Here is a 23,880-nt window from a genome sequence, read left to right as displayed (position 1 = left end):
CGCCCTTTCCGCTCCTGGGAGCCCCGCTGCAGCTTCCTGGGGGCGAGGGGACGGGGGCCCGGACAAAGCCCACTTTGTGCGGGGAGTTGGCCGCGGGCGTGGAATGTGCGCATCGGCGCGCGCCCCCTCCCGCGCCCTGCCGGCTGCGAGTCACGGCTCCCGGATTTGGGCTCGGCTCGTTGCGCCCGAGAAGTTGCCCCCCGGCGCCGCTCTCCGTCCCGGGGGTCTCGTCCCGGGGTCCCGGAGTCGCCGCGCTTCCCCCTGGGGCGCGCGCTGCTGTGAGCTGGCCAGGGTTTTGTAGCGACATTTGTTCTCTCCAAGTCCGGGAGCGGGGGCGCCCGGTGGGCACCCGTGCCTTGACCTTTACTTTCCACGGCCGCAGGTCCCAGTCTGTGCTCGGTTTCCCCACCGGCTTTTCTCCTCCCTGCCCGCCCAGGCTGCTGCCCGACATTGTTCTTGCAGTCAGATGGGGTGCTTTGTGACGCCTGCCAAGTCGGGGTGCGTGCTTTTGCTCCCGCCTTTCATACGACAAGGCCTCGAAGGCCGACCCCAGGCCCCCGCGGACGCCACCTCACGTTGTTGCACTGATTTTGAGGATTTTTTTTTTTTTTTAGTCGAGTAGTATTTTATTGTACAGGAGCCACGCCCTGGTTTCTTAAAGGCGCCTTGCACTGGGCCATGTGTTACCGCCGCAGCCGGCGTGTGGGCGGCCTCCTGTGAGCCACCTGTTTTTCCCGCCTCCTGACACATCCTCCCGCCCCTCCCCCCGTCAAGGATTTAGGGATGCCAGGGGGGAAGAAGGCGGCCGGGGGTGCCAGCAGCGGTGCTGCCCAAACTGCCCCGGCCGCTGTGGCCCCCTCTGGGGTCAGGCGTTTGGAGACCAGCGAAGGGGCCTCGGCCCAGAGAGATGACGAGCCAGAGGAGGAAGGAGAAGAGGACCTGCGAGATGGGGGCGTCCCCTTCTTTGTCAACCGGGGTGGACTGCCCGTGGACGAGGCCACCTGGGAACGGATGTGGAAGCACGTGGCCAAGATCCACCCCGACGGAGAGAAGGTGGCCCAGCGGATCCGTGGGGCCACGGACCTGCCCAAGGTGAGGCTGGGGGAGGGACACGGTAGTCTAGGATGTCAGTGACCTTAGGGCAGTGGGCAGAGCCATACTGTCCTCCCATGGGGTAGGGGACCACGAGTGTAGTGGGATTTTGAAAATACAGGTCTTACCTGTCCAGAAGAACTTTCTCTTACTGCCATTGTAAGAGGGAGGCTCACAGGCCTGTCTCTTGGAGGTCCTCCCCCAAGTCTGTCTGGCAGGTGGCAACAGCTGCTGAACTGACACACCCACACACACTAATAGGGCGTGACATCTCATGTGCCCAGTGTCGCTTGCTAAGCCAGGAACTGTGTACAGTGAGTGAGTAAGGAGACGCCAGGCTTTGCATGTGGAGGAAATGTTCTCAGGCATGGTGTGGTCACATTCTCCCAACAGCCTTGTGAAGTCGGTGCAGCTTAGGGACCCATTTTACAGATGAGAAAACTGAAAACTCAAGTAGGAACTCAGGGTCCCACAGCCAGCAAGAGGCAGAGCTGAGACTCAACTCCAGGTCTTCAGGACTCCAGGTCCTCTACTCTGTGGGACACTAGATTCTGGGACATCAGAAGAGGTCCTGTGGAGAGGGATAAAGAGACATGATACTCCTGTGTTGGCTGGGATCCCTCCATGACGGCCGTCCTCAGTGGCATCACCAATGGCGGCAGAGGCTCTGTCTCATTCATCTTTGTCTGCCTGAGGCCTCCCGTGTGCCTGGCACGGAACAGGCACTTAATGTGTGTCTGCTGAATGAAAGGGTATTGAGATTTTCTGTGCGGTCCAGCGCTGTCTGGAAATAGATGCCTGGCATTTTTTAAAAAATACAGTCAGGACCAAGGAAGCTCTCCCCCAAATGCAGAGGCCCGACTCCCCAAAGCAGAGCCCTTGACGGAAGTCAGATATGGAGGTCAGAGTCCCACCTGCTCAGGTGGGCAGGAAGGGGCCAGGTAGGATGGCATTTCATGTGAATTAGAGGCGGGGACAGGGGGCCTGCTTTGTTTTTACCAGGTTATGGGTAGAGCCATCAGAAAACATCTTCTGGGAAGAGACTCAGAGATGAACATTCAGCAACTGGCTAATATTTCCAGGGAAAATAACATATAGCTTGATTTTGAACGACTGCGTGATTGTCCCAGGTACTGCCTTGTAACTCATTTAGCCAATGTCCTATCATTGGACATTGTTCCCAATTTAATTATTAAAATGAACACTGGTGAGCATTCTAAAGCATGCATTTGGGGTCTGTCTCTGATTATTTCCCTGGGATCAATTCCTGGAAGAAAAGTGTTGAGTCAAAGGGAACAGACATTGGCAGGTTCGTCTGCCCGTCTGTGTGACCTCGAGCAAAGCCCCTCGATCTGTTGGAACCAAAATTTTCTCATCAGTAAAATGGAGTTGGTTGTGGGGACGATTATACAAGAGACTGTGCATTAAAACATTCAACAAACTGTAAAACCCCAAGTCAGTACTGCTGATTGGATGTTTGCTACCTGTTCTCAGGTCCTTCCTCTGGAGGGGAGGCCAGATTTTGCTCAGAGTGACACCCTGCTCCCCTGGACAAGTTGGCTCTCTGCCCGTCTTGCGATGTCTAAACCAGGCCGCAGGAGAGCGTGAGTGGTTCTCAGCAGAGCCGTCACCACTCCTGGGCACTGAAATAAGTCAGTGAGCTTCTTAGTTTCTGGTCTGTAATGCCATCTTACCACCACTTCAGTCCGCATGTGTAGGACGGTCCCCGATGAAGGAAGGAAACTGTTATCTTGCGGGACGTGATGATGACTGACAGGAGTTTCGCAGAACAGAAGGAATTATATGAGAAGTTTGGACAAATTTGAAACTCCTGCCCCAAACCACCGAGGTTCTCAGCTAGTGGCACCGCATGTGTCTGAGTGAGGTTCTCCCTACCTGGGCCCAGAGTGGACAGGAGCTCTGCAAGGCTGAGGGTGTGGCGGAGTCAGGCAGGCCTTAGAGAGAAGCCACGGAGGAGGCTGGGCACCAGGGTGCCAGCAGCAGGGTGGGCCGGCCCCATGCTCGCCCTTCCCGAGGGGCCATGCCGCCGGCGTCGGCACGGAGACATTCCCTGCAGAGGTCACGCCGTGGGGGCCCAAGAAGTGTTGTGTGGGAACTGCACAGGGTTTTCAAATTCATAACTTGGGCATCTGTCACCTGAAGAACCAGACTGTTGGCATATTTTCAAAAAATGAGAAGACTTGGGGACAGAGATTCTGCAGTCTTGCGGGGCTGCTGTCGGCTGGGGCTGGGGCACAGTCCCCACCAGTCACCTGCCCCGTCTGCCTTTCCCACCTATGTCCCCTGCCTGGCCACAACAGGGGGTTGGGTCCAGGACCCCTGCACAGCAGTGTCATAAAAGGAGAGCACTCTGGAGTCATACCCACCATGTTCCCCTGGAATTGCTCCCCTGGAACTACTTATGTGAGGAAGGTGTACAACCTCCCTGTGCCTCAGTTTCCTCCTCTGTAAAATGGGGGTAATCGCAATGTCCACTTCAGGGGACATTGAGGGGGATTAATGATGCAGAGCGTGTGAGGCTTGGTTAGGTGAGACTCTAGTAGGGATCCACTGATGGAGCGGGGAGTGAATGTGCAGCCGGTCACCCCCCAATGGCTTTGGAGAAACAGCCTTCACAAGGATGACGCCAGCAGGTTGCAAGGCAACAGTTTCTAGAAGGATCCAAATCCAGCAACAGTTTATGCTCCTTGAGAAGAGTCTTTTCTTGGCTGGGAGTAGTGGCTCACCCCTGTAATCCCAACACTTTGGGAGGCCAAGAGGGTTGGCCAGGAGTTTGAGAGCAGCCTGGGCAGCATAGTGAGACACTGTCGCTACAAAAAATTTACACATGAGCTGCATGTGGTGGTACGCCTGTAGTCCCAACTACTTGGGAGGCTGAGGTGAGAGGATTGCTTGAGCCCAGGAGGTCGAGACTGCAGTGAGCTATGATCGCATCACTACACTCCAGCCTGGACAACAGAACAAGACTCTGATTCTTAAAAAAAAAAGAAAAGAAAAGAAAGAAAGAAAAATCTCTCCTCTCCTTGACATTGCAAGCCGCCATCACCTGTGAAAGCTTAGCGGCCACTGACTCCAGGCTCAGCTGCTAAAAGTCCTTTAACCTTGGCCCTGGCCCCCCGAGCTTGTGCAGTTGCAAGTCTGGTGAGACTTGCTGTTCATGGTCAGTCGTTAGGTAATTCCACCCCCTTCCTCCTCACTCCCATCGCCTTGATATAGGGAGGCCAGGCCAGGAACAGGAAGGAGGAGCCCATTAGCCTGGAGCAGGAAGGGGGAACCCAACCTGGACTTTTTTATCCTGCAGTGACCAGTGACCATAAGTGGTGGCGCCCGTCTGGGGAGGGGGCATGGTGTGAAAAGGGAAGCAGCTTCTTCCAGACAGAGGTGTCAGCAACTTAGGCCACCGCAGGGCAGCCAGTGCGGTTGGAGGGACTGCCCAAACAGGAAGCAGAGGACAGGAGGAAGAGGAAGCTCCTGCAAAGCGTTGCTCCGACCTGACCCTTCCCTCCCGCACCTACGCCTGCAAAGTGAGCGGGCACAGACGCATCCCCTGTCAGTCAGCAGCAGCCCAGGCGCGAGTATGTGGTGATAACTGGTGTGTCACTTCCCGCTTTGTCAAAGCCCCAGTCCCTGCAGCCACATTATTGCAGAGGTGCTCCACCCCAGGGAGCCTCCCAAGGAAGGGAAGAAGGAGCTGCGTTTCCCCCGCCCCATGCCCCAGCCTCCCTTCCCTCCACACCCTCCACAGTTCCCCCAGTATGGACCAGGACGCTTAGCTGCCCCATCCGGCAGGTAGGCTCTGTGTGGCCTTGGAGGGCCAGGTGGAGGCCTGGGGGAGAGGATGGGGCCTCTTGGACTGTGCTGGTGTCCATGAGAAAGCCCATCATGTGAACCTTGCAGAGTTAGTGGGTGTAGACGCTTCCCTGCCGGAGGGACCTTGCCCCTGGAAGTCTGTTCTGAAGGCCCAGAGGACGCTGGCTGATAGCTCTTGGCTTCCTCGGCTTCACTGCCTTTTTGCAGGATCAGGACTCCCCTGGTTGGCGAGGGGCCACACCCGCACGGCGGCCTCTTTCCTGGTGCCTGCCTGGCGGCTGAGGGCACCTCAGGGTCTCCCGCTCCTGACCTGACTCTGGCAGCCCAGCCTGTTGGCTCCGGGCTTCAGGGGCCACCTGCCTGACCCGCCCTCTTATCTCCCTGTTCTGGGCTGGGTGCTAGAAAGTTTTTTTAGGTGTGGAAGACCGTCCAGGTCCCCAGTTGCCTGTTCTGCTTAGGTGTGAAGCTGGCAGGAAAGGGAGGCATTGAAGGAAAGCCCAGGGCCCCGGGTACCTCTGTGAAACCACCCCAAAGCAGCCAGGCCCCAGCAATAGAGCCACAGCCAGACCCTGCCAAAATATGTTCCCTCACCTGTGCCACTGGCTGACTCCTTGGCCGTTCAAGTGCTATGGAAGGCCTAACAACATGCCCAAGATTCCGGACGGGTGACACCCCTTGCCAAGAATATGCTCGCCCCTCCCGGGACTGTCCCCCAGCCCGTGGCACCACCTCAGAGGGTGAGACACCGGGTGACCCAGCTTTGGTTTAGCGCTTGAACCAGAACAAACTTCAAACCCAAAGGAACTTAACCCCACCCAATATCAGTATTCTTGTGAAGCCTTGAAGTCAGTGAATATTTAAAATTCAGAACAGTTAGTGAGTTAACCGATGTTTTTCTAAAATTATGAAAGAAGCATCAAATTGGAACATCAGCATGAGCTCCAAATGAGGGCTGCCGTCAAGTGTCAGGAGGGAAGGAATGGCTGGGATGGGGCCGGAGTCTCCAGGAGGCAGAGGCCAAGGGAGGAGGCTCAGGTTGGGAGGGAGGGGAGGCTCCCCTGCCCCCAGGCGGCGCTCCTCCGGGCCTAGTTCTGGGTGTCTGGTGGGTTGGAGGCTGCCAGACGAGCCTCCACTCTGACCAGAGCTTTCTCTGTCCCCAGATTCCCATACCGAGTGTGCCTACGTTCCAGCCGTCTACGCCTGTCCCTGAGCGCCTGGAAGCCGTGCAGCGTTACATCAGGGAGCTGCAGTATCCTTGCTGTCCAGGGTCATGGCCGCCTTCTGGCTGGCATGATGGGTCCAGGGGCCAAACAGGGCTTGTCTCCAGGCAGAGCTGGAGCGGTGTCAGCAGAGCTGCCTCATTCCACAACTCCAGGGGCATCACTCACGTGGCATCTGTGCTCCCTTGACACAAAAGGACATAGCCCGGGTCCCCCTTGGTATCTGAGAAATTCTGTCCAGTGAGTACTGGGCCCACTCAGACTCTCTGCCACCTGTGTCCCCTCTCGCTGTGTGACAGGGTCAGAAGGGAGATGTCGCCTGAGCAACCTCCTGGTGGGGCGGCCAAGTCCCCTCCTTTGTCTCCATCCTGCCCAGCAAAGGGAGAGAGGAAGCTTTGGGGCAATCGAGTAACTGGCTTTAAAGGCATGGAATATGGAGGAGAAAACGAGCTTATGGTCCAGGAGGCAACTTCCACATCTTGGAATTTTTTCCCGGTTCTTCTCCTTTTTCTTCCCCGGCAGAAGGCTGGTTGCTTAGCATGGAGAGAGCTGGCCCCTGAGGCCAGATGCCCCTGGGTCCCTGCCCTGGGTCCCCAGCCCGTGCCCTGCCCCAGAGTTGTGTGTCCTGGGCGCCCTTCTCCAGGCTTCTGGCTGTGGAGGAGATCAGAGGTGGGAGAATCAGGCATGGGTCCTGGGTGGGGGAAAACCAGGCTGAGACTGCAAATTAAGTGCAGCCCTCCCTTTGCTAGCGGGGAAACTGAGCCCAGGGAAGGGAGGCATCTGGTTCAAAAGCACCCAAGCAAGGAGAGGCCGACTGGGGCCCCTCCCCCAGCTTTCCCCTCTCGATTCATGCTGCCTCTCAGCTGAATGGAAAAGGAAGCCCTGCCGAGAGCTGTCCCCACCGCAGCCCTCCCAGTCTTAGCCAGGGTGCCTGTGCCAAGTCTCCATTCTAGGAAGGGAGGCTGGGGGTGGGTGGGGAGAACCTGGGACAAAGCTGTTGCGGGGGGGTGGGAAGGGAAGAGAAAGGCGGGAAGGGGAAGGAGAGGTGCCCATGCAATGCCCTTCCCTCCCTCCAGGAGACTGGGGTCCTCCCATCCTCCAGGGCGCCTTGCAGGAGGCACTTTGTGGGGTCTTAGCCAGCCTGGACCACTAGGAGAGGTCAGAGGACAGGCAGGGGGAGGGGAGCAGACACTTCCAGACCAAGCCAGGAAGCCCTTAACGGCACCTGCAGGTACAATCACACAGGGACACAGTTCTTTGAAATCAAGAAGAGCAGACCTCTGACAGGGTGAGTATGAGGAGGCCAGGCCTCTGCCCCAGGGCCCAGGGGGACCTCTTGGGGAGCCTCATGGAGTAAGCTTATGGGGCAGCCAAGAAGCCAGCCGGGGGCAGGCACCAGCCTGGGGCCCTGAGGATGTCGTGTAGAGGGAAATCTGGCTGAGAGTAAGAGCCAGAAAAACTTGGAGAGGGAGCCAGGTACCCAAGCAGAGCTTGGAGGGCCAGAGAACCTCCTGCTTGCCTCGGTGAGGAGAGAGGGTGTCCAGGGAGAAGTGGATGGGCCTCAGAGCTTGTTTTTTTTTCTAAAAAGGGGCGGGCCTAGCAGGAGAGATCCCCCCTCCTCTGTTGGCTGCAGCTGCTGTACAACACCCCCCACCCCCCATGCCTGGGGTGGGTACACAGCCACCCCGTCCATCTCCTTGCTGGGCTCTTCTCTGGCCATTTAGAAGATCCAGTATCCAAGCGGCAGGAAGTCCCCTGGAGAGCATGTTGTGTCTCTCACTTCCAAGCCCACACCCCTGGGTGCTACTGCCCGGGCTGGATAGTTCACTCTGGAAAGTTTCTGCCTATGAAGCCCAAAGGCAGAGGAAAGTGCCAGCAAATGTCATTGTTGGTCTGGGCTCAGCCTGAAGATGGCCACAGGCTTAAGACCCCTGAGTTTTCAAAATCTATGTGAATTTTACATCTTGTTCCACACACAATCTATCCTTGCTTTCTTGTCAAAGATGCTTTAAAGGGCTTATTAGCGAAGTATCTTAATTACCCTCTCTGCCAGCTCCTGGGTGGAATCCAGCCTCCCTATCCCCAAAGCCTTGCCCTTGTCCTGGGGCTGCTGCCTGCAGGGGCCCACTCCCGTCTCATACGGCATGCAGGAGTCCTGGCACCCTCCTGGGCAAAGCCGGGGCCAGGCTGGATCCCAAGCCTGAGGAGAGGAGCCAGGCCTCAGGGAGGGGCTGTCTTCAGATGGCCTGAGCTGCACGGTCAAAAGCAGGCTGTCTGCCTGAGGGTCCACATCCCGGCTGGCAGCTGCGGAGGACAGCTGCAGTCAGTTAACAAGCTCTTGGGAGAAGCCGTGCTGGGTCAGGGGTGTCCACTGGGCTCCAGAAGGGACAATGCTGAGGCCCCACCTCCCCCACCCAAGAAGGAGGCCCCAGCCCAGTGGCGGTCAAGGCCCTGCCCCCACTCCTGCTGCCCTCTCAGAGGTCTCTGGAGCGGGAGCCAAGTGTGGGAGGAGGAAGTGAAGGGAGGGAAGTGCCTTCTTCCTATGAGCACTGGCTGTCTCTTTTCCACTCCCCCGGGTTCCAGACGTGGAGGGAATGGAGGATGGTGCCGGGCCTAAGCTGAGGACAGCCTGGAGAGGCCTCTGTCCTAGCATTTCTGGACCACCCTGCTCCCTCCTCCTCATACCCCTCCTGGGAGAGGCTGGAGGTGCTGTCCTCATGTTCCTGCCTCCCTTCCCACAGGCTGATGGACCTGGCCAAGGAAATGACCAAAGAGGCCCTGCCAATCAAATGCCTGGAAGCCGTGATCCTGGGAATGTATCCTTCCTGGGCCTGGTTCAGCCCCTCAGCTTCCTGCTCTGGGGAGGGAGGGCTGAACCAGCTGGACTAGCTCTTCCCTATGGGTCTACTTCGCCTCACAGTGGCAGATTCCATCCCCAACCTCAGCTGCTACCTTCCCAGTCTTGCTAGGCCGCTCTTTTTTGGACACCCTGACCCTGCTCTCTGAACCCTGAGTCAGGGCACATTGGCTCACAAAGGCAGCGGAACCATTTCCAAGAACCAAACAGCCTGGAGCTAGAAAGCCCAAATGTTGGCATTTCCAAAGCATGTGGATTTGTAGATGGGATCTTTGAAGCAGAGCTGACTAAAAAAATGTACACAGGGTCTCCCAGGTACCCCGCCACCTGAAGAGCAGAAGTTGGGCCTGTGGCTAGGTCACCTGGATAGGCAGGGGGACAGACAGACCCCCAGGAGAGGCCGCGGTCCCCAGGGCACCCAGTCAGAGCAAGGGGAGAGAAGGCAGGTTTTTGTGGCCAGGTCCTTATCCCAATTGGTCACTGCTTGAGCCCCACCTTTTTTTCCTCAGTTGTTTCATTGTAAAAAAAAAAAGTCATATGTATACAAACAGAACAGCATAGTGAACTCCCATGTACCCACAGCTCAGTTTCCCCAACCGAGGCCAGTCTAGTTTCATCTCTTCCCAACCCTATGAAGACAAAAGATGCCAAACTCTGTAAAATATTTAAGATGGTTTTATTCTGAGCCAAATGTGAGTGACCTGCGCCCGTGACACCCATCCCCAGGAGGTCCTGAGAGGTGTGGTTTCTGTGGCTGAATTGTAGTCTGATGATGTAAATTTTCACCAGATGGAAGTTATGGGGAGCCGTAAATCAATACATGTGAGATCTACATTGGTTCGACCTGGGAAGGTGAGACATTTCCAAGCAGGAGCTTGCAGGTTATAGGTGGATTCAAAGATTTCCTGACTGGCAATTAGTAGCAAGAGTCGTTTTGAAATCAGCATGGGAAGTGGGTGGCTCAGGTTTCTTGATATGTGTTAATAGATGAAGCCTCATGCGTGGCAGATTTAAGGGAGAATAGGAGGAAAGTGTCTTAAAAGTCTTAAAAGTTGTCGTTAAAGTATTGTAAGAGTCTGGGGGTCTCCAGGAAACAACTTTTTAGGATCATAAAATACTTCAATTTTCTTTCTTTATCTGTCATGCCAGAGTCAGGTTGGAAAGTAACCCACCTTGTATTGGAAGGTTCATAAAAACCCATCTTCTGAGGCCTCTTGGTTAAGAATTTGGCAAAAGAAAGAAACAAGGGCAGAGCTTGGTCTTCACCCCCCATATTCCCTACCAGCTTCACCAGCTTTTAAACATTTTGCCCGTGTCCCCCAGGGTAGGCAGCCCACCCTGCTCAGAGGAGTTCAGATTAGGTGAGGGCCAGGATGGTGAGGGGTGAGGCCTCGTGGAACAAAGGGTCCCTTCCAAGCACAAGTGCTGGAAGGAGAAGATGCCAGTCACAGAGAGAAGCATTTCTCCAAGGAGGACTGTGAGCTGAGATCTTTTCCCACCCCTTGTGGACGTGCCTGCCTTATCTTCACACAGAGAGGCTGCAGGTCCCGTTCTGTCCCTCAGAGGCCCGGAGAGCAATCACCACTATGGCAGGCGGCTGCTCACAGAGCAGATCCATTTCCAGAGCCCAAGCAGACCAGCATTGCCCAGCCTGGACTGGCCTCCCAGCCACGGGAGTGTGCTTGATTGCATTTGAAGGACCACAGGCAAGGTGTGTGTGTGGAAGAGTGTTAGAGACAGAAGTATCTGCATGTACAAGAAAATCTATGTGTGGAGGAGAAAACATGAGAGCATGTGTCTGAGGATGCACAGCTAAGATGTGTGTGTGTATAAGGCAGAAGGAAGGAAGGAGGACAGATGAGGGGCAGTGTCTCTCCCTCCTTGGCTGCAGGATTCTGGAAAACCCAACGGTGTGGAACGTGGTTTGCCTGTAGTTATTATTTTGTGAGCCCTACTTGACATCATTGCAGCAGCCACGAATCACTGGGAGCCTCGTGCCTATTAGAGGTTCTGTTTAAGCCAGGCATGGTGGCATGTGCCTGTTATCCCAGTGCTTTGGGAGGCCAAGAAGGGAGGATCCCTTGAGTCCAGAAGTCTGAGACCAACCTGGGCAGCATAGTGAGATCCAGTTTCTACGAAAAATTTTAACAAAATTAGCCGGGCACAGTGGCACCTGCCTGTGGTCTCAGCTACTTGGCAGGCTGAGGCGGGAGAATCACTTGAGCCCAGGAGTTCAAGGTTGCAGTGAGTTATGATCATACCACTTCACTCCAGCCCGGGTGACAAAGTGAGACCCTGTCTTCAAAAATTAAAAAAGCGTTCCATTTATTGAGCGCCTGCTGCATACCAGGCTTGACGTAGACGGAGACGGCAGGAATGTGGAGATGAGAAGGCAGGTGTCTGCACGCCAAGCTGGCAGCCCGGCCCAGCCTCTCCCTGGTGGGGCAGTCCCTGCCCTCGCCCCCCCGCCCCCAGCCTCAAGAGCTGGCCTGTGCCTCCCGCTTTTCCTTAGCAGCACGGCCAGTTACCTCACCAACAGCATGCCCACCCTGGAGCGCTTCCCCATCAGCTTCAAGACCTACTTCTCAGGGAACTACTTCCGCCACATCGTGCTGGGGGTGAGCCTCGGCGGCCGCTACGGCGCACTGGGCATGAGCCGGCGCGAGGACCTGATGTACAAGCCGCCGGCCTTCCGCTCGCTCAGCGACCTCGTGCTGGACTACCAGGCCGCCTACGGCCGCTGCTGGCACGTGCTCAAGAAGGTGAAGCTGGGCGGCAGCGTGTCGCACGACCCGCACAGCGTGGAGCAGATCGAGTGGAAGCACTCGGTGCTGGACGTGGACCGGCTGGGCCAGGACGACCTCCGCCGGGAGCTGGAGCGGCACGCGCGGGACATGCGGCTCAAGGTCGGGCTGCCCTGCCCCCTCTGGCCGGGGCCTTGCTGCTCAGCGCTGGGAAGCGGGAGAGCCCCCCACCCCGCCCCCAGCCCAGGAGAGGAGGCGTGAGGACGCGGGTGGGTCCCTCTGGTGGGCAGACCGCGGCAGGCGGGTGAGCGCACTGTGGATGGTGACAGGTGTGGAGCACTGGAGAAGCGTGGGTGGGGAGACTTGGGAGTCAGGGTCCCTGCGGGAAGTCATGGCCTGTCTGGAGGGAACGGTGGAGTAGGGTGGTGAGTGGCCCCATCCTTCTTCCTGTGTGTGCACCCCGGAGACCCCCCACCCACCTGCATCCAGTGAAGGACCAGGAGGAGGCCTGGGAAGTCAGGCCATGGGGAGGGCGGAAGGTGGTGGTTCCTTCTCCCTCTTTCCCACCTGCAGATGAGCTGGAGTCTTTGGGGATTTGGGAGGGTGCTGTTGAGTCGGCCCCCAGAGCCTCCCAGCAGGAAGAACTCTGACCTCCCCTGGGTCCCCTGGACACGGGGGTGCCTCTCCTGGACTGCCAGGACCCTGGTGTTCAGCCCCTCCCCATTACTTGGTCATGGCTGCCCTGTAACTGCCCCTCTGGTGGTCCAGTGCCCCCGCCTCAGCCTCCGACCTCTGCTCCCTCTAGTGCACTGCTTTTCCCAACAGCCAGGGTCGGAGGGAAGAAGACAGCAGGGGGCAGGTGAGACCCCTGCTTTCAGGGCAGGAGTCCCAGTTGCACTCACAGACAGAGGCGAGAAGGACTGGAGCTGTCTCGTGATGATGGGACGCCCAGCATGTTGCAGGCATCTGCAGGTGTCCTGGCAGGGGTTTGTGAGGGCTAGAACCACCCTCAACCTACCAGCCTCATGGGAGGACAGTGTCAGCCCCCAGAGCAGAGACTGGCTGCTGCCCACCCTGCACTAGAGAGAAGCTGCTCTCCTCTGCTCCGGCACCCATCAGCACCCAGCCCCGTCTACCCAGTGCCCTGGCTCTACTGCTGGGAATGTTATTGTGTCTTCATGGGGGAGATGGGATCTGGAGTTGAGCCATAGTCGCCTAGTCTTGAGCACAGTGATCCCAGCCTCCTCAGCACTGAGGACACCACACGTTATCACCCCCTCCAGCATCTCCATGGTACACCCATGTTTTGACAACTCAAGCTGACCGTGCCATGTACAGAATGAGTCTTTTGTTTCTCTTGCTGTTTCTTCATCACAGCTAGAGCTGCCGGTCTGACTTCTGATTGGCTATAGTGTTGCCCTTGGACTGTGGGGTCCCAGCCCAGAGCTCAACATGGGTGGCACCCCCTACCTCCATGCTGCCTTCTGAGGTCCAAGGGGATTGGGGCAGCGCCCTGGGAAGCCCCTGCCCTGGCAGCTTTCCTGCCTGTGAAGTAGGTCTGGATAAGCCCACCACGGACGGGACATGGCCGGAGCTCCCCTGGGCTCCCAAGCAGCCTCGGGGACTCTGGCTCCTGGCAGGGCAGGCTGGGCTTGGGCAGCCCTGGAGTGATGGCAGTTTCTTCCTTCCCACCTAGATTGGCAAAGGAACAGGCCCTCCCTCTCCCACCAAGGACCGGAAGAAGGATGTTTCCTCCCCGCAGAGGGGCCAGTCCAGCCCCCACCGCAGGAACAGCCGCAGTGAGAGACGGTGAGAGATGGGGCCGCGCCCAGAGGGGCTCAAAGGAAGCTCTTCCTTCCCTCTCATCTTCAGGATTCTTCCTCTGTGTGCCCCTTTTCTCTCCCCCACCCTTCTATCTTTTTTACCCCCACAGAGGGAGGTGATTTGGGACAGTAGGTGCATGAGTTCATGTGCCGACATCTCCCACAGCAAGGCAGTCCCATTTCCCCAGAGAAAACAGCACCCAGCTGGGTCCCAGGCTGCCTGCTTGGAGTCCCAGTTAGGACCAGCAGGGGCCACACAGCAGGCCCAAGGCCAAGGCTTTCTGGGTCAGTGGGGTGGGAATCTCCCAGGAATGTCATGGGGGCGGGTTGAGATATTGGATGGCAGCTGGGCCAATGACCTTGAACATGACTTTTACCCTCCGGAGTCTGGTTTTTGTCTGTGTCTAGATGGGAAAACAAACCATCACATACCATGTCCCCCTCTGCCTTCATCTAAGAGCCCGTCTGGTTCCTGCTTTAGCCATAACTGTCTTCAGGACTCGCCTCTTTGGTGTGAATTCAGCAGCGCTGAGCAGGCCTCCGGCATGGAGACATCCATCATCGTAGACTTTGATCTAAGAGGCTTTTGTAGGCGGCAGGTTCCCCTTGGAGAGAGTTATACTTTAAGTGACTACCTGCCAGATGAGCCAATCTCCGGTGGTGTCTGAGAGCTGGCAGGAGGGCCGGGGCCACCTTCAGGATGGCATGGGCAGGCCAGGGTTCTAGACATGCTTGCACACGCATTCTGCAGCTGGTGGGAGGCCCTTGGAGAATGGAGAGGGAGCCAGTGGGGGGCCGCCGCTTGTTCCCTTCCCCACCTCAACCCACTCACCCTTCCTCTCTCTGCTCTCTCTCCCTGCAGGCCCTCGGGTGAGAAGAAGCCTTCTGAGCCCAAAGCCATGCCAGACCTCAACGGGTACCAGATCCGGGTGTGAGGCAGGTGCCCACCCCCCAGGCCTCCCCCACTCCTGGGCTGGATCTGCCAGCCAGAAGCAACCTCGGTCATGGGGTAGGAGGGGCTGGTGACGGGACAAAGTGAGGGGCTGCCGGAGGGGTGCCAGCTCCTTCTGGTGGCTCCCCCGCCCACTGAGCCGAGCCCCCTGACTTTGGGCCTATTTTATTTGGCGTTTTTAACTCTACGACTGAAATTTAGGGTATTTGGGGGAAACTTAATCGACGTGGATCTGCCAATGGCTGGGGGCCAGTGTTCAGGAGCTGGCAGTGCCCTGGGGCTGGGTTGTGGGGCTGTGGTGCTGCTGGTGCCCTTGCCCCAGGCGTCTCTCTGGGAGCTGGGTGCATCCTGCCTATGGGAAATGCCCAAGCCTCACCAGGCCCGTGCAGGCTGGGGCTGGGAGTGGAGATGTTTCTCCAATTCTGCCGGCCTCAGCAGGATCTTGACCCAGGGAAAGGGAAGCAGGGTAGGGAGGAGTCATCCCGAGATCGGTCTGTGTAGCCTGTGAATGAGGGGCTTGGCTCAGGCCACATCTGCCCCAAGAGCAGGAAACTGTGGCCAGGAGAACCCTCCAGCCCTGAGGCCCCCGTTGGCACCCTGAGCGGGCATGCCTGCTGACGCAGCCCCTGCTGGGGATGGGCCGTGGGAGAGCCTGGGGAGGATCCCTGGCCCAGGAGCACCCAGGCCCCCAAAGGGGTCTGCCTGCTTAGGCCCAGCTCTGCCGATTGCTGTGGCCGAGGGTGCTCCCCTGGAGAGTCTGAGCTATGCACTGGGGTCAGCCTGACCGTGAGGACTGAGCAGGCCTGGGCACCGGTCCGGGGGCTGGGACTGGGCATGGGTGATGAGTGGCACACTCAGGCCTGTGACTTTCCCCCGATGGTGTCAGGAGTGGATTCTGTTGTTCCCACGACTGGTGCCTCAGTCCTTGCTGGGAAATCAAGATGAGAGCAAGGTGCATGTGCTCTCCCTCCTGTAACAGCCCCCTGTGGCTTGGGGGTTGCAGCTGTGGCCAGGCCTGTCGCTCACGGCAGTTCACCAGGGCCCTGGAAGGGAGGGACCCAGGCAGCCAGAACCACCACAGCCTGCCCATCAGTATAAGCTGCCTGCGAGGGAAGGGAGAGGATGTGTGGAGATTGGCAGACCTGAGGGAAGGTTCTAGAGGCCTGACCAACGAAAAGGTGTAGGGCGAGCGTGTGGTGTGGTCATGGAGGAGGGATAGAGCCCAGAATGGTGGGGGGAGGAGTAAGTGAGAAAGGGATGGCGGGAGAGTTAAGATCAGGCTGCCCGGAGGGTGGTGCGTTCCCTACAGCAGAGACTTGATGGCTGCTTGTCAGGACGCTGTGGAGAGGAGTCAGGTGATGGAAGGGCCGATGGATGAAGTGACCATTAAGGTTTGGGGGTCTTTTCCCCTTACTGAGAGTCTATATGTTGGCCAGGAGCAACTGTGAGTAAGGCTGCAGAGGGGCCAGGAGCCTGGATAAGGGAGGACAGAACTAGGGTTATAAGCTCAGATGCCTCCAGAGCCAGAGGTGATGAAAAGGAGGGCTGGGCCGGGCTCGGTGGCCGGCTCAGCCTATCATCCCGCGCCTTGGGAGGCTGAGGTGAGTGGATGACCTGAGCCCGCGGGTTCGAGACCCGCCTGGGCAACTTGGTGAGACCTCATCTCTACAATAAAGCAAAAAAAATTAGCCGGGTGTGGTAGTGCGTGCCTGTAGCTCCGGCTACTAGGAAGGCTGAGGCGGAAGGATCGCTGGAGCCCAGCAGGTCGAGGCTGCGACGGCCGCGAGCATGCCACTGCACTCCAGCCTGGGCGACAGAGTGAGACTCCGACTCAAAAAAAAGAAAAAAGAAAAGGAGGGCTGCAGGACAAGGTGGGAACTGTGACTAGCGGAAGAGGACATCCCCCACTGAAGGGGCTGCCCTGTGTGGCTGGATGGTCTGATTTGTCGGAGGCCAGAATCCTGAATTGTTATGTGAAATTTGATTTTTAAATGCCGGTGATCTGTTCAAGTAACGTAAAACCCAATATAGGCAAAAGAGTGCCAGTGTCTGAAGTGAGCAGAGCATGTGCAGGGAGGTGTCTGCGAGAGTCTCTGGGTGGGATGTGAGGAAGCTCTCCGCTTCCCAGAGCTGGAGCAGCCAAGGAGGAGGGGGAATGTCCCTGAGGCCTCTCAGCTGGCCAGGGTCTTCATCCTCACTTCTCCCTGCAGGCCAGAGACAAGCCAGAGATGCTTTGCAGTTACTGGGTCCCCAGGGGTGAGTGAAATAGAGACAGGGCCACTCCCAGCCCGCCAGGGAGATGGAGAGGGAGGGAGGCAGGGGAGAAAGGGACGTCTCTGCTCGGGGGAAGGCCCATCCAGGAAGGCCCAGGGCTGGCAGCTCTCCCGACCAGAGCTCTGGGCCCAGAACCAGGCCAGGGGGGCCTGGCCAGAGGCACCCTGGGAGGCCAGCCACTCGGCCCCTTGTCTTACCAGGCTCCCCGTGGGGCCAGTGGGTGCCTACTCTCCCCAGGGCCACACCTCAGCCAGGCTAGTCAGTGGGGCATGGCAACCCTGACTCCCTGTTCCATCTCAGCTTCCAGGGATTGGGGATGGGTGATCCCTGTGTCCTCATGTGTCCCTCTGAGAGGAGGCTCCCCTGGGAGGCACAAGGCGGGAACAGGGTCCTTTCCGGTCTGGTTCAGCTACCTTCCTGAGTTTTCCCAGAATGACAGGGTCTGGGGGAAGAGATAGGGAGCCCCTCCTGCCTCCAGAGCCCGGAGGGAAGCTCTGACCGCAGGCTCGTCCCCAGCCCTCCATGGAGAGGGAGTCAGGACAAAACCCTAACCCCCAGCTGAGAACCCCTGGCTGCCACCCTTCCTGAGCAGATACCGGGCCTGTGGGTACCACCACAGGCCGCAGCGGTGCTTTTTAACGTGTTTTTAGCTGTTTCTCCTATGTAGCAACCCTGCTCCCCTCCTGGGCATGTTCACACAGGCGCTGCTCCCCAGGGCTGGCCTGGCTGTGAGGTTTCGGGGAGGCAGAGAGGCAGGGACTTCGGGGCCTTAGTCACCGTCCATGGTGTCACCTCATCTCATTTCCTGTGCAGGACAGGGCCTGGCTGACGTGACCCCAGCCTCTCTGCCCCAGGGTGGGGGCTGCTGGCTGAGGAGGGGTCAGGTGAGGAAAGCCGATTGGGGAGGTGGGCCAGGTGGGGTGATTGCAGGGTCTCCCTGAAGCCTGGCCCCCTACGCTTGACACGAGGAACGGGACACGGGAAGCTGGGTGTGGAGAGTCTTCCCACCGAACTCACCACCTGTCCCCCCTCCACAGACCCCCACATCTCATGTCCTCCTCCCCATCCCACCAGCCACCCCACCCCTACATGGGCATGGCCACATGGGGAAGCAGTGTCCCCTGGCCCCAGGATGTGATGATAAGCCCAGGGCCAGGGCCAGAGGTTGGCCATGTCTCCCGCCCACCTCTTCCTGCATGGGTGGGACCCCATGCCCTGGAGTCAGCTCCACTGGGGGCTGGAGGCCTCTGTGCAGGCGCGCCCGGGGTTTCCGCCTGGAGTGTTTCTTCAGCGGCAGCGACATCCACAGGCCCAGCCTCTCATGGTGTCCCCGGCCTCGCTCAGTCCCAGCCTATGGCAGCGTGGGGCAGGGATGTCCTCTGAGCGAACAGGAGATGAGGACTCCTGCCCTGCTGGGATGCTGTCAGCATCAACTGACTCGCTCCATCTTGGTGCTCCAGGGTCCCAAGTCTCTCCCATTGAGTCTGATGAGGGAGAGGAATCCTGGACATGCTGGGTCCCAGGCCTGGGGGATGACCGCCCCACTTCAGCATTGTGTTGGCTGCCGTGTCGTGCTAGACTTTGTTCTTGTTCTCACATCAGTATTGCCCAGTCACTCTTACATGTTCTCTTTCCTCTTGTCACTCTCCCAAGATGAATAAAGTCTCCCCGCCGGCTATGTGGGCCAGGCAGAAGCCACGTGTGAGCTGCATCTCCTTTCCTCAGGGAGCTGGGCCGGGCCATCCCGACCCTCGGATACCAGTTCCAGCAGCTCAGGGGTACTCTGGGCTGAGTGAGGGTGGCGGGGGCAGAGCCAGGGAACAAGGTACCTCCCAACCCCTGCAGTCATTAGGAAACTTCTGGGGCCCCAGACTCCCATCCTCAGTCACTGCAGTCCTTGTCCTGGTCAGCCCCAGTCCAAGCGGATGTCTCTCGTCCCCCTCACACAGCAAGCCTGGCCTCTGGGCTGTCTCGCCTCCCGGGGACCCTGCTTTTCCAGTCCCATCCACAGCCATCCAGCGGGAACAAAGGGGAAGGGGCGTGTTCCCTGGGAGATAAGCGTGTGTCAGGGCACCATGGCAACGGGTTGAAGTCCCAAGTCCCTTCTCATCACCGCCATCATGCCAGACCTTGTGGTGGTAAAGCCATGGCTTTGGAAAACACTTCTGGGAGCACCACCCCCCACCCTTTCTCCACTGTCCCTCAGCTCTGGGCCTCTTTCCATGCCTCAAGATGGGCCCAAACAGCAGAAACCAGACACACACAGAGACGCTCTTCAAGCCTCCCAGCATCCCTCAGCCTCACACTCTTCTTCCCCACGCCTGCTCCCTCACTTCAGCTGAAGAGGAAAGCCCAGGCCTGTGACAGGAGTTAGCAGGTGGCCTACTCTACTGGGCCGGAGTGTCCTTGAGCCCAGTAAGAATCCCTCGCCTCCAGCCCTGTGGCATACAGGAGAGGGGAGGCCGTCCGACAGACAGTTTTGTCCAGGCTTGGTCAAATCCAGCCAAAACAATACCCAAAAAGAGCATTTTGATTGAAGTGACCAGAGCATGTGAACACTGCTTTTCCTAGCGATATGCTGCGTGCATTTAAGTCCTGCTGAAATTACGCCAGGCAGAGGCATGGGAAAGCTTCAACAGGACAGACTTGCCCACCGGCCACTCCTGGACAGACGACAGCTGGGTACGTGCTGGGCCAAGTCTGTGTCACAAGCCAAGCAGGCCCTTTATGGACACTGTGTGGCCACATTCTGAGAATGTGAAGGAAGTGTCAAGGCAGGCTCCCGGGAGGCTCCAAGCCCCGCCTGCTGGGGTGGAGGGGTCGCTTTTGTTTCCTACTACCCCATTTCTTAGGCACACAGCACAGACCTAATTTCGGCACGTGACTACACTGCGTTGGGCCTCTGGGTGCAGGGGGTCGTTCCTAGCCCTAAGGAGGAAGAGGCTGAAGCTTTGCTGCCCCGGCTGCCGGGATCGGGCCCTCAGGCCTGCTGGGGCAGGCAGTGGCACAGGAAGTAGGGGTGTGCCAGGGACGGGATAGACGGGCCCAGATGCAGGCTGCCTGTGAACATCAGGGTCTGCCAGGGAACTGGCGGGTGGGGATGTGCCACCTCAGTCCAGCCAGAGGGTCCGCTCTGAGCCCAGCCCACAGGACAGTATACACACAGACATGGGAACACCTCCAACCCCAGCAGAAAGGGCTTGGTCACAGGAAACACAAAACCTCCAGGAATCTAAGTGTAGACTCCCTCTCCTCTCACTGAGGGTTGTAGGAGCCACCGGGGGATGGGGGACAGGCTGAGTTCCCTCCAAAACCCATGAAATGCACACGTCCTGACCCCAGCAGTGCTGCACCCTTGTAGGCTGTCACCTGGCTGGGCCAGGCATGTGCTTGGGAGGAAGAGAAAGAAAGGGGTGGGATGTGGGGTGGGGTGTGGCACTGGGAGCCCAGGGCCACAGGGCAGCTCCCTGTGAGAACTAGAGAAGCCACGTAAGTGTTATGTAGCTAATCAGAAAACAACGGGGTTCCCAGAGGCTGGGAAGGGTGGGGGAGGGGGTTGAAGCGAGCTGGGTAGGGATACAGAAATACAGTTAGATAGCAGGAATAAGTTCTAGTACTTGACAGCACAGTGGAGAGACTGCAGTTAATAATTTAGAGGCTGGGCTATGGCTCAGCCTGTAATCCCAGCACTTTGGGAGGACAAGGAGGGTGGATTGCCTGAGCCTGCGGGTTTGAGACCTGGCCGGGCAGCTTGGCAAGACCTCGTCTCTACAATAAATCCAAAAAATTAGCCAGGCTTGGTAACGCACGCCTGTAGTTCCGGCTACTTGGAAGTCTGAGGCAGAAGGATCGCCGGAGCCCAGCAGGCCAAGGCTGTGGTGACCATGAGTGTGCCACTGCACTCCAGCCTGGGCAACAGAGTGAGACTCCAACTCAAAAAAAAATGTATTGTCTGTTTCAACACAGTGAGATTTGTAATGTTCCCAACATAAAAGATATATATTTGAGGTAATGGATCTCCCCATTGCCCTGACTTGATCATTACACATTGTGCACAAGCATCAAAATGCCACATGTACCCCCCCAAAATATGTACAGCTATTATATATCAACTTTCAAAGGAAAGACAGGCGACCGGGTGTGGTGGCCCACACCTGTAATCCCAAGCACTTTGGGAGGCTGAGGCAGGATTGCTTGAGCCCAGGAGTTCAAGGCCAGCCTGAACAACATAGTGAAACTTTGTCTCTACAAAAAAAAAGTAGCTGGGCATGGTGGTGTGGGCCAGAAGTCCCAGCTTCTCAGGCTGCTGAGGTGGATGGACTGCCTGAGCCCAGGAGGTCGAGGCTGCTGTGAGCCATAATCATCATGATCTTGCCACTGCCCTCCAAGTCTGGGCACCAGAGACCTCCACTCAAAAGGAAAACCCAAATAAAACAAAACACAGTTCTGTAGTTAATAGCTATATCAGGCAGAAACTGGAGAGAAAAACCAGCCAAGCAGCCAAGCAACTTCACTGCCATTTTCTTCTTGGCCTCCAGCTGAAACTGCCTCTGGGTTCCCCTTCCCAGGCCCCCGGCCCTGTGTGTGCCCACCCTAGATAACCTGTTCCTCCTGCTCCCGGGAAGCCTTCTGAGGAGCTTGGGATGGTAAGGAGTAAAGCAGAGGTGGGTCTCAGCTCATGTCTGCCTGGCTCCTGGCTCCTGGGGTGGAAGGCCATCATGTCTGAATGACCCCTGCGCCACCATCTCTGCTGGTGGAAGTGGAGGCACCATGGGAAGTGACAGCAGAAGTGCTGTGCAAATGGCAGGGAGGTCTTGCGTGCCAGAAAGGGGTCTCTGGGGCTACGTCTCAAAGCTTAGAGTTTTTAGTCCTCCTTAGGGACCAGTTGCCCAGTCAGCCTGGGAGCTATCCACCTCAGCTCCCACCAAGAATTCTGTTCTTAGCATCCTTTCCTTGCCAAAGCACAAAGAAAGCAATTTCGGATCTGAAAACGCTTCACAAGCAGAAGTAACTGTTAACTTTAATTTCTGCTTCTCCAAGGGTTGTGAACTGGAAATCAGAAAGGTTAAGTAACTTACCTGCAGTTGCCACTGCCCAGGCCAGAATGACAGGTGGCAATCCTAAGCCCTGGCAGTTTTCCTTCTACTGAATCAGTGGATCCCCCCAGAGAGTGTGATGGAAGTCCCAGGCAGCTTTAGATCAATCAGTTTCCCAGAAGCTGATTCCAAGACATGATGTGGGGTCTGGGAATCTATGCAGAGAAGGCAGAATGCCACCACTGGCTTCAGGCTCCCCAAGGGCACGTGGGCCTGGCAGAGGAAGACAAAAGTCCCAGCAGAGCCAGGCCTGGGGAGGAAGAGACGCTTTTCCCATGACAGATGGCTTGCAGCTCAGTCCTGGCTCCAGAATGCAAAGGAGACCAGAAATAGATGCTCAGGAGGCGGCATCTGCCACACACCACACGCCACGCACCATGCCAGAGCTCTCACTGGGAAGACACGTATCCTGGCCCACTTTCCACACAGACCTTCCTGAAATGCAGAGGGGAGGGGGGCGGGGCTGGAGCAGCAGAGGGAGGAAGAATGGACAGCGGTTGAAGCATCATTCTCTGGCTCGGGTGGAATAGGGAGTATACCCTGACCAGCCAGGGCAGTCTCCACGTAGCCCCTCCGCCGCTGCCGCCGGCCTCAGTCAACAGAGCGTGTACAACAGATGCCTCTGGTCTAAGCTCACTCCTGATACCCCAGCCCAGAATCCGAAGTGCCTCAGTCTCTTTCTTAGCCCACTTCATCCTCCAGGCCCTCTCCTGAGCCCCGAGTCCTTCAGGGTCCTAGTAACATGACTAGCAGCAGGGAAAAAGGTAAACTTTTATTTGGAAAAAGAGGGTTTAAATGGGCATTTCATTTCCAAAACAGAAACAAAACAAGGACGACAACATCTGTCAAGCTCCTGCCACTGCCACCTTCAGCCGCTTCTAACCTGCATTTCCTGGCAGAAAACGGTGACATCCCCAACCTGGGGACCAGCAGGGCCTGTCGGGAGACCATCTCAGGAGATGCCCAGGGGACAAACAGAGTGAATGGTGGGGTGTGGACAGACAGGCCTGGGGCTCAGACAGGCACATGCCCAGCACCCCCAGGAAACCAAGTCTAAAAATATACATGTATACAAAAATAAATTCCCCAGAACAAGGCATGGAAAGCTAAAAACCATGAATTCAGCAGCGAAATTCTTTGGGTTTCGCTTTGAAGGAAGGAAGAGAGTGCTAACCTGGCTTGATGTCCCTAACCCAAGCCTCCCAGCCACCGTCTTCGCCCCACTCCAGAGGCACCAGCAAGTCTACTCTGCCAAGGCCAGCTGCTGCTGAGTTAAGGGAGACATGGGAGGGACTAGCCCAGGAATGCCCCAGGCCACATGCCAGCAATGAAAGACTAAGGCATGCAGGTGACACAGGCCAGGGAGTCCCTGGAACGAGCCAGGACTCCCAGGCTGGGGAGGGAAACAGAGGCAGCAAGCAGCTGAGACCTACTGGACTCAGCAGACCCTCCAGCTCTGCCACCCAAATTCTTAGACTCATTTTGCCCAAGGCCACCTTTCTGCTGAGATGGAGTGGCCTGAGTTAACACCAGGCTCTTCTAGAGGAAAAAAAAAGGAAGGGAAAGGGGGAAGCAGGAGGCAGCAGAAAGTAAAAAGTGGTGGAAGGAGAGGAACAGAAAACTGCTTCTTGCGTGTGCAGAGGAAAGAGAACCAGCCCTTCGGGTCTTACATCCTAGTGAGGGCAGCTGTAGCACCCCTGGTCTTTCCCCTGCTGAGACACCCATCCTTACCCAGTGCAGTGAGACGAGCGTTTCCTGAAGGCTCTTTCTCCCCATCCTTAGGAGTTTTATGTCTCACACAACTATCCCAGCCCACTATGCCCCATACAGGGGTTCAAACATCTGACTTCCACAGGGAAGCCTGGGAAAGGGCCAAGCCCTAGATAAATCATACCAAGTCTGTGGGGGGCCCTGGTTGGAGGCACAGGCCACTGGGGCAGGCGGTGCACCCTTCAATGAGGGAACCCATTCATTCCCGGAGCCCAGCTGCC

General features: G+C 57.4%; 1 protein-coding gene across 1 annotated transcript; it reads left to right on the top strand.

Annotated features, from left to right (window-relative positions):
• The first annotated feature begins 532 nt into the window (after positions 1 to 532).
• Positions 533 to 14,682, top strand: VASH1 (vasohibin 1). Its single transcript, XM_008054261.1, has 7 exons — positions 533 to 1,092; positions 6,084 to 6,172; positions 7,375 to 7,431; positions 8,885 to 8,959; positions 11,525 to 11,906; positions 13,441 to 13,553; positions 14,430 to 14,682. Exons 1-7 carry the CDS (start codon positions 784 to 786, stop codon positions 14,500 to 14,502), a joined length of 1,098 nt encoding a protein of 365 aa, XP_008052452.1. The 5' UTR covers positions 533 to 783; the 3' UTR covers positions 14,503 to 14,682.
• The last annotated feature ends 9,198 nt before the right edge of the window (positions 14,683 to 23,880 follow it).

Source organism: Carlito syrichta, unplaced genomic scaffold, assembly GCF_000164805.1.
Source record: "Carlito syrichta isolate Samal-C Ts95f unplaced genomic scaffold, Tarsius_syrichta-2.0.1 Scaffold289318, whole genome shotgun sequence".
In the NCBI taxonomy this organism is placed as follows: Eukaryota; Metazoa; Chordata; class Mammalia; order Primates; family Tarsiidae; genus Carlito; species Carlito syrichta.
The sequence above is the reverse complement of the archived record's forward strand: the minus strand, read 5'-3'. Positions and strand labels throughout refer to the sequence as shown.

Excerpts from the sequence above, each read along its gene's own strand:
- VASH1 (XM_008054261.1), top strand. The coding sequence starts at position 784 with ATGCCAGGGGGGAAGAAGGCGGCCGGGGGTGCCAGCAGCGGTGCTGCC. Across the intron at positions 6,173-7,374 it reads CGTTACATCAGGGAGCTGCA|GTACAATCACACAGGGACAC; the intron begins GTATCCTTGCTG and ends CGGCACCTGCAG. Across the intron at positions 11,907-13,440 it reads CGCGGGACATGCGGCTCAAG|ATTGGCAAAGGAACAGGCCC; the intron begins GTCGGGCTGCCC and ends CTTCCCACCTAG.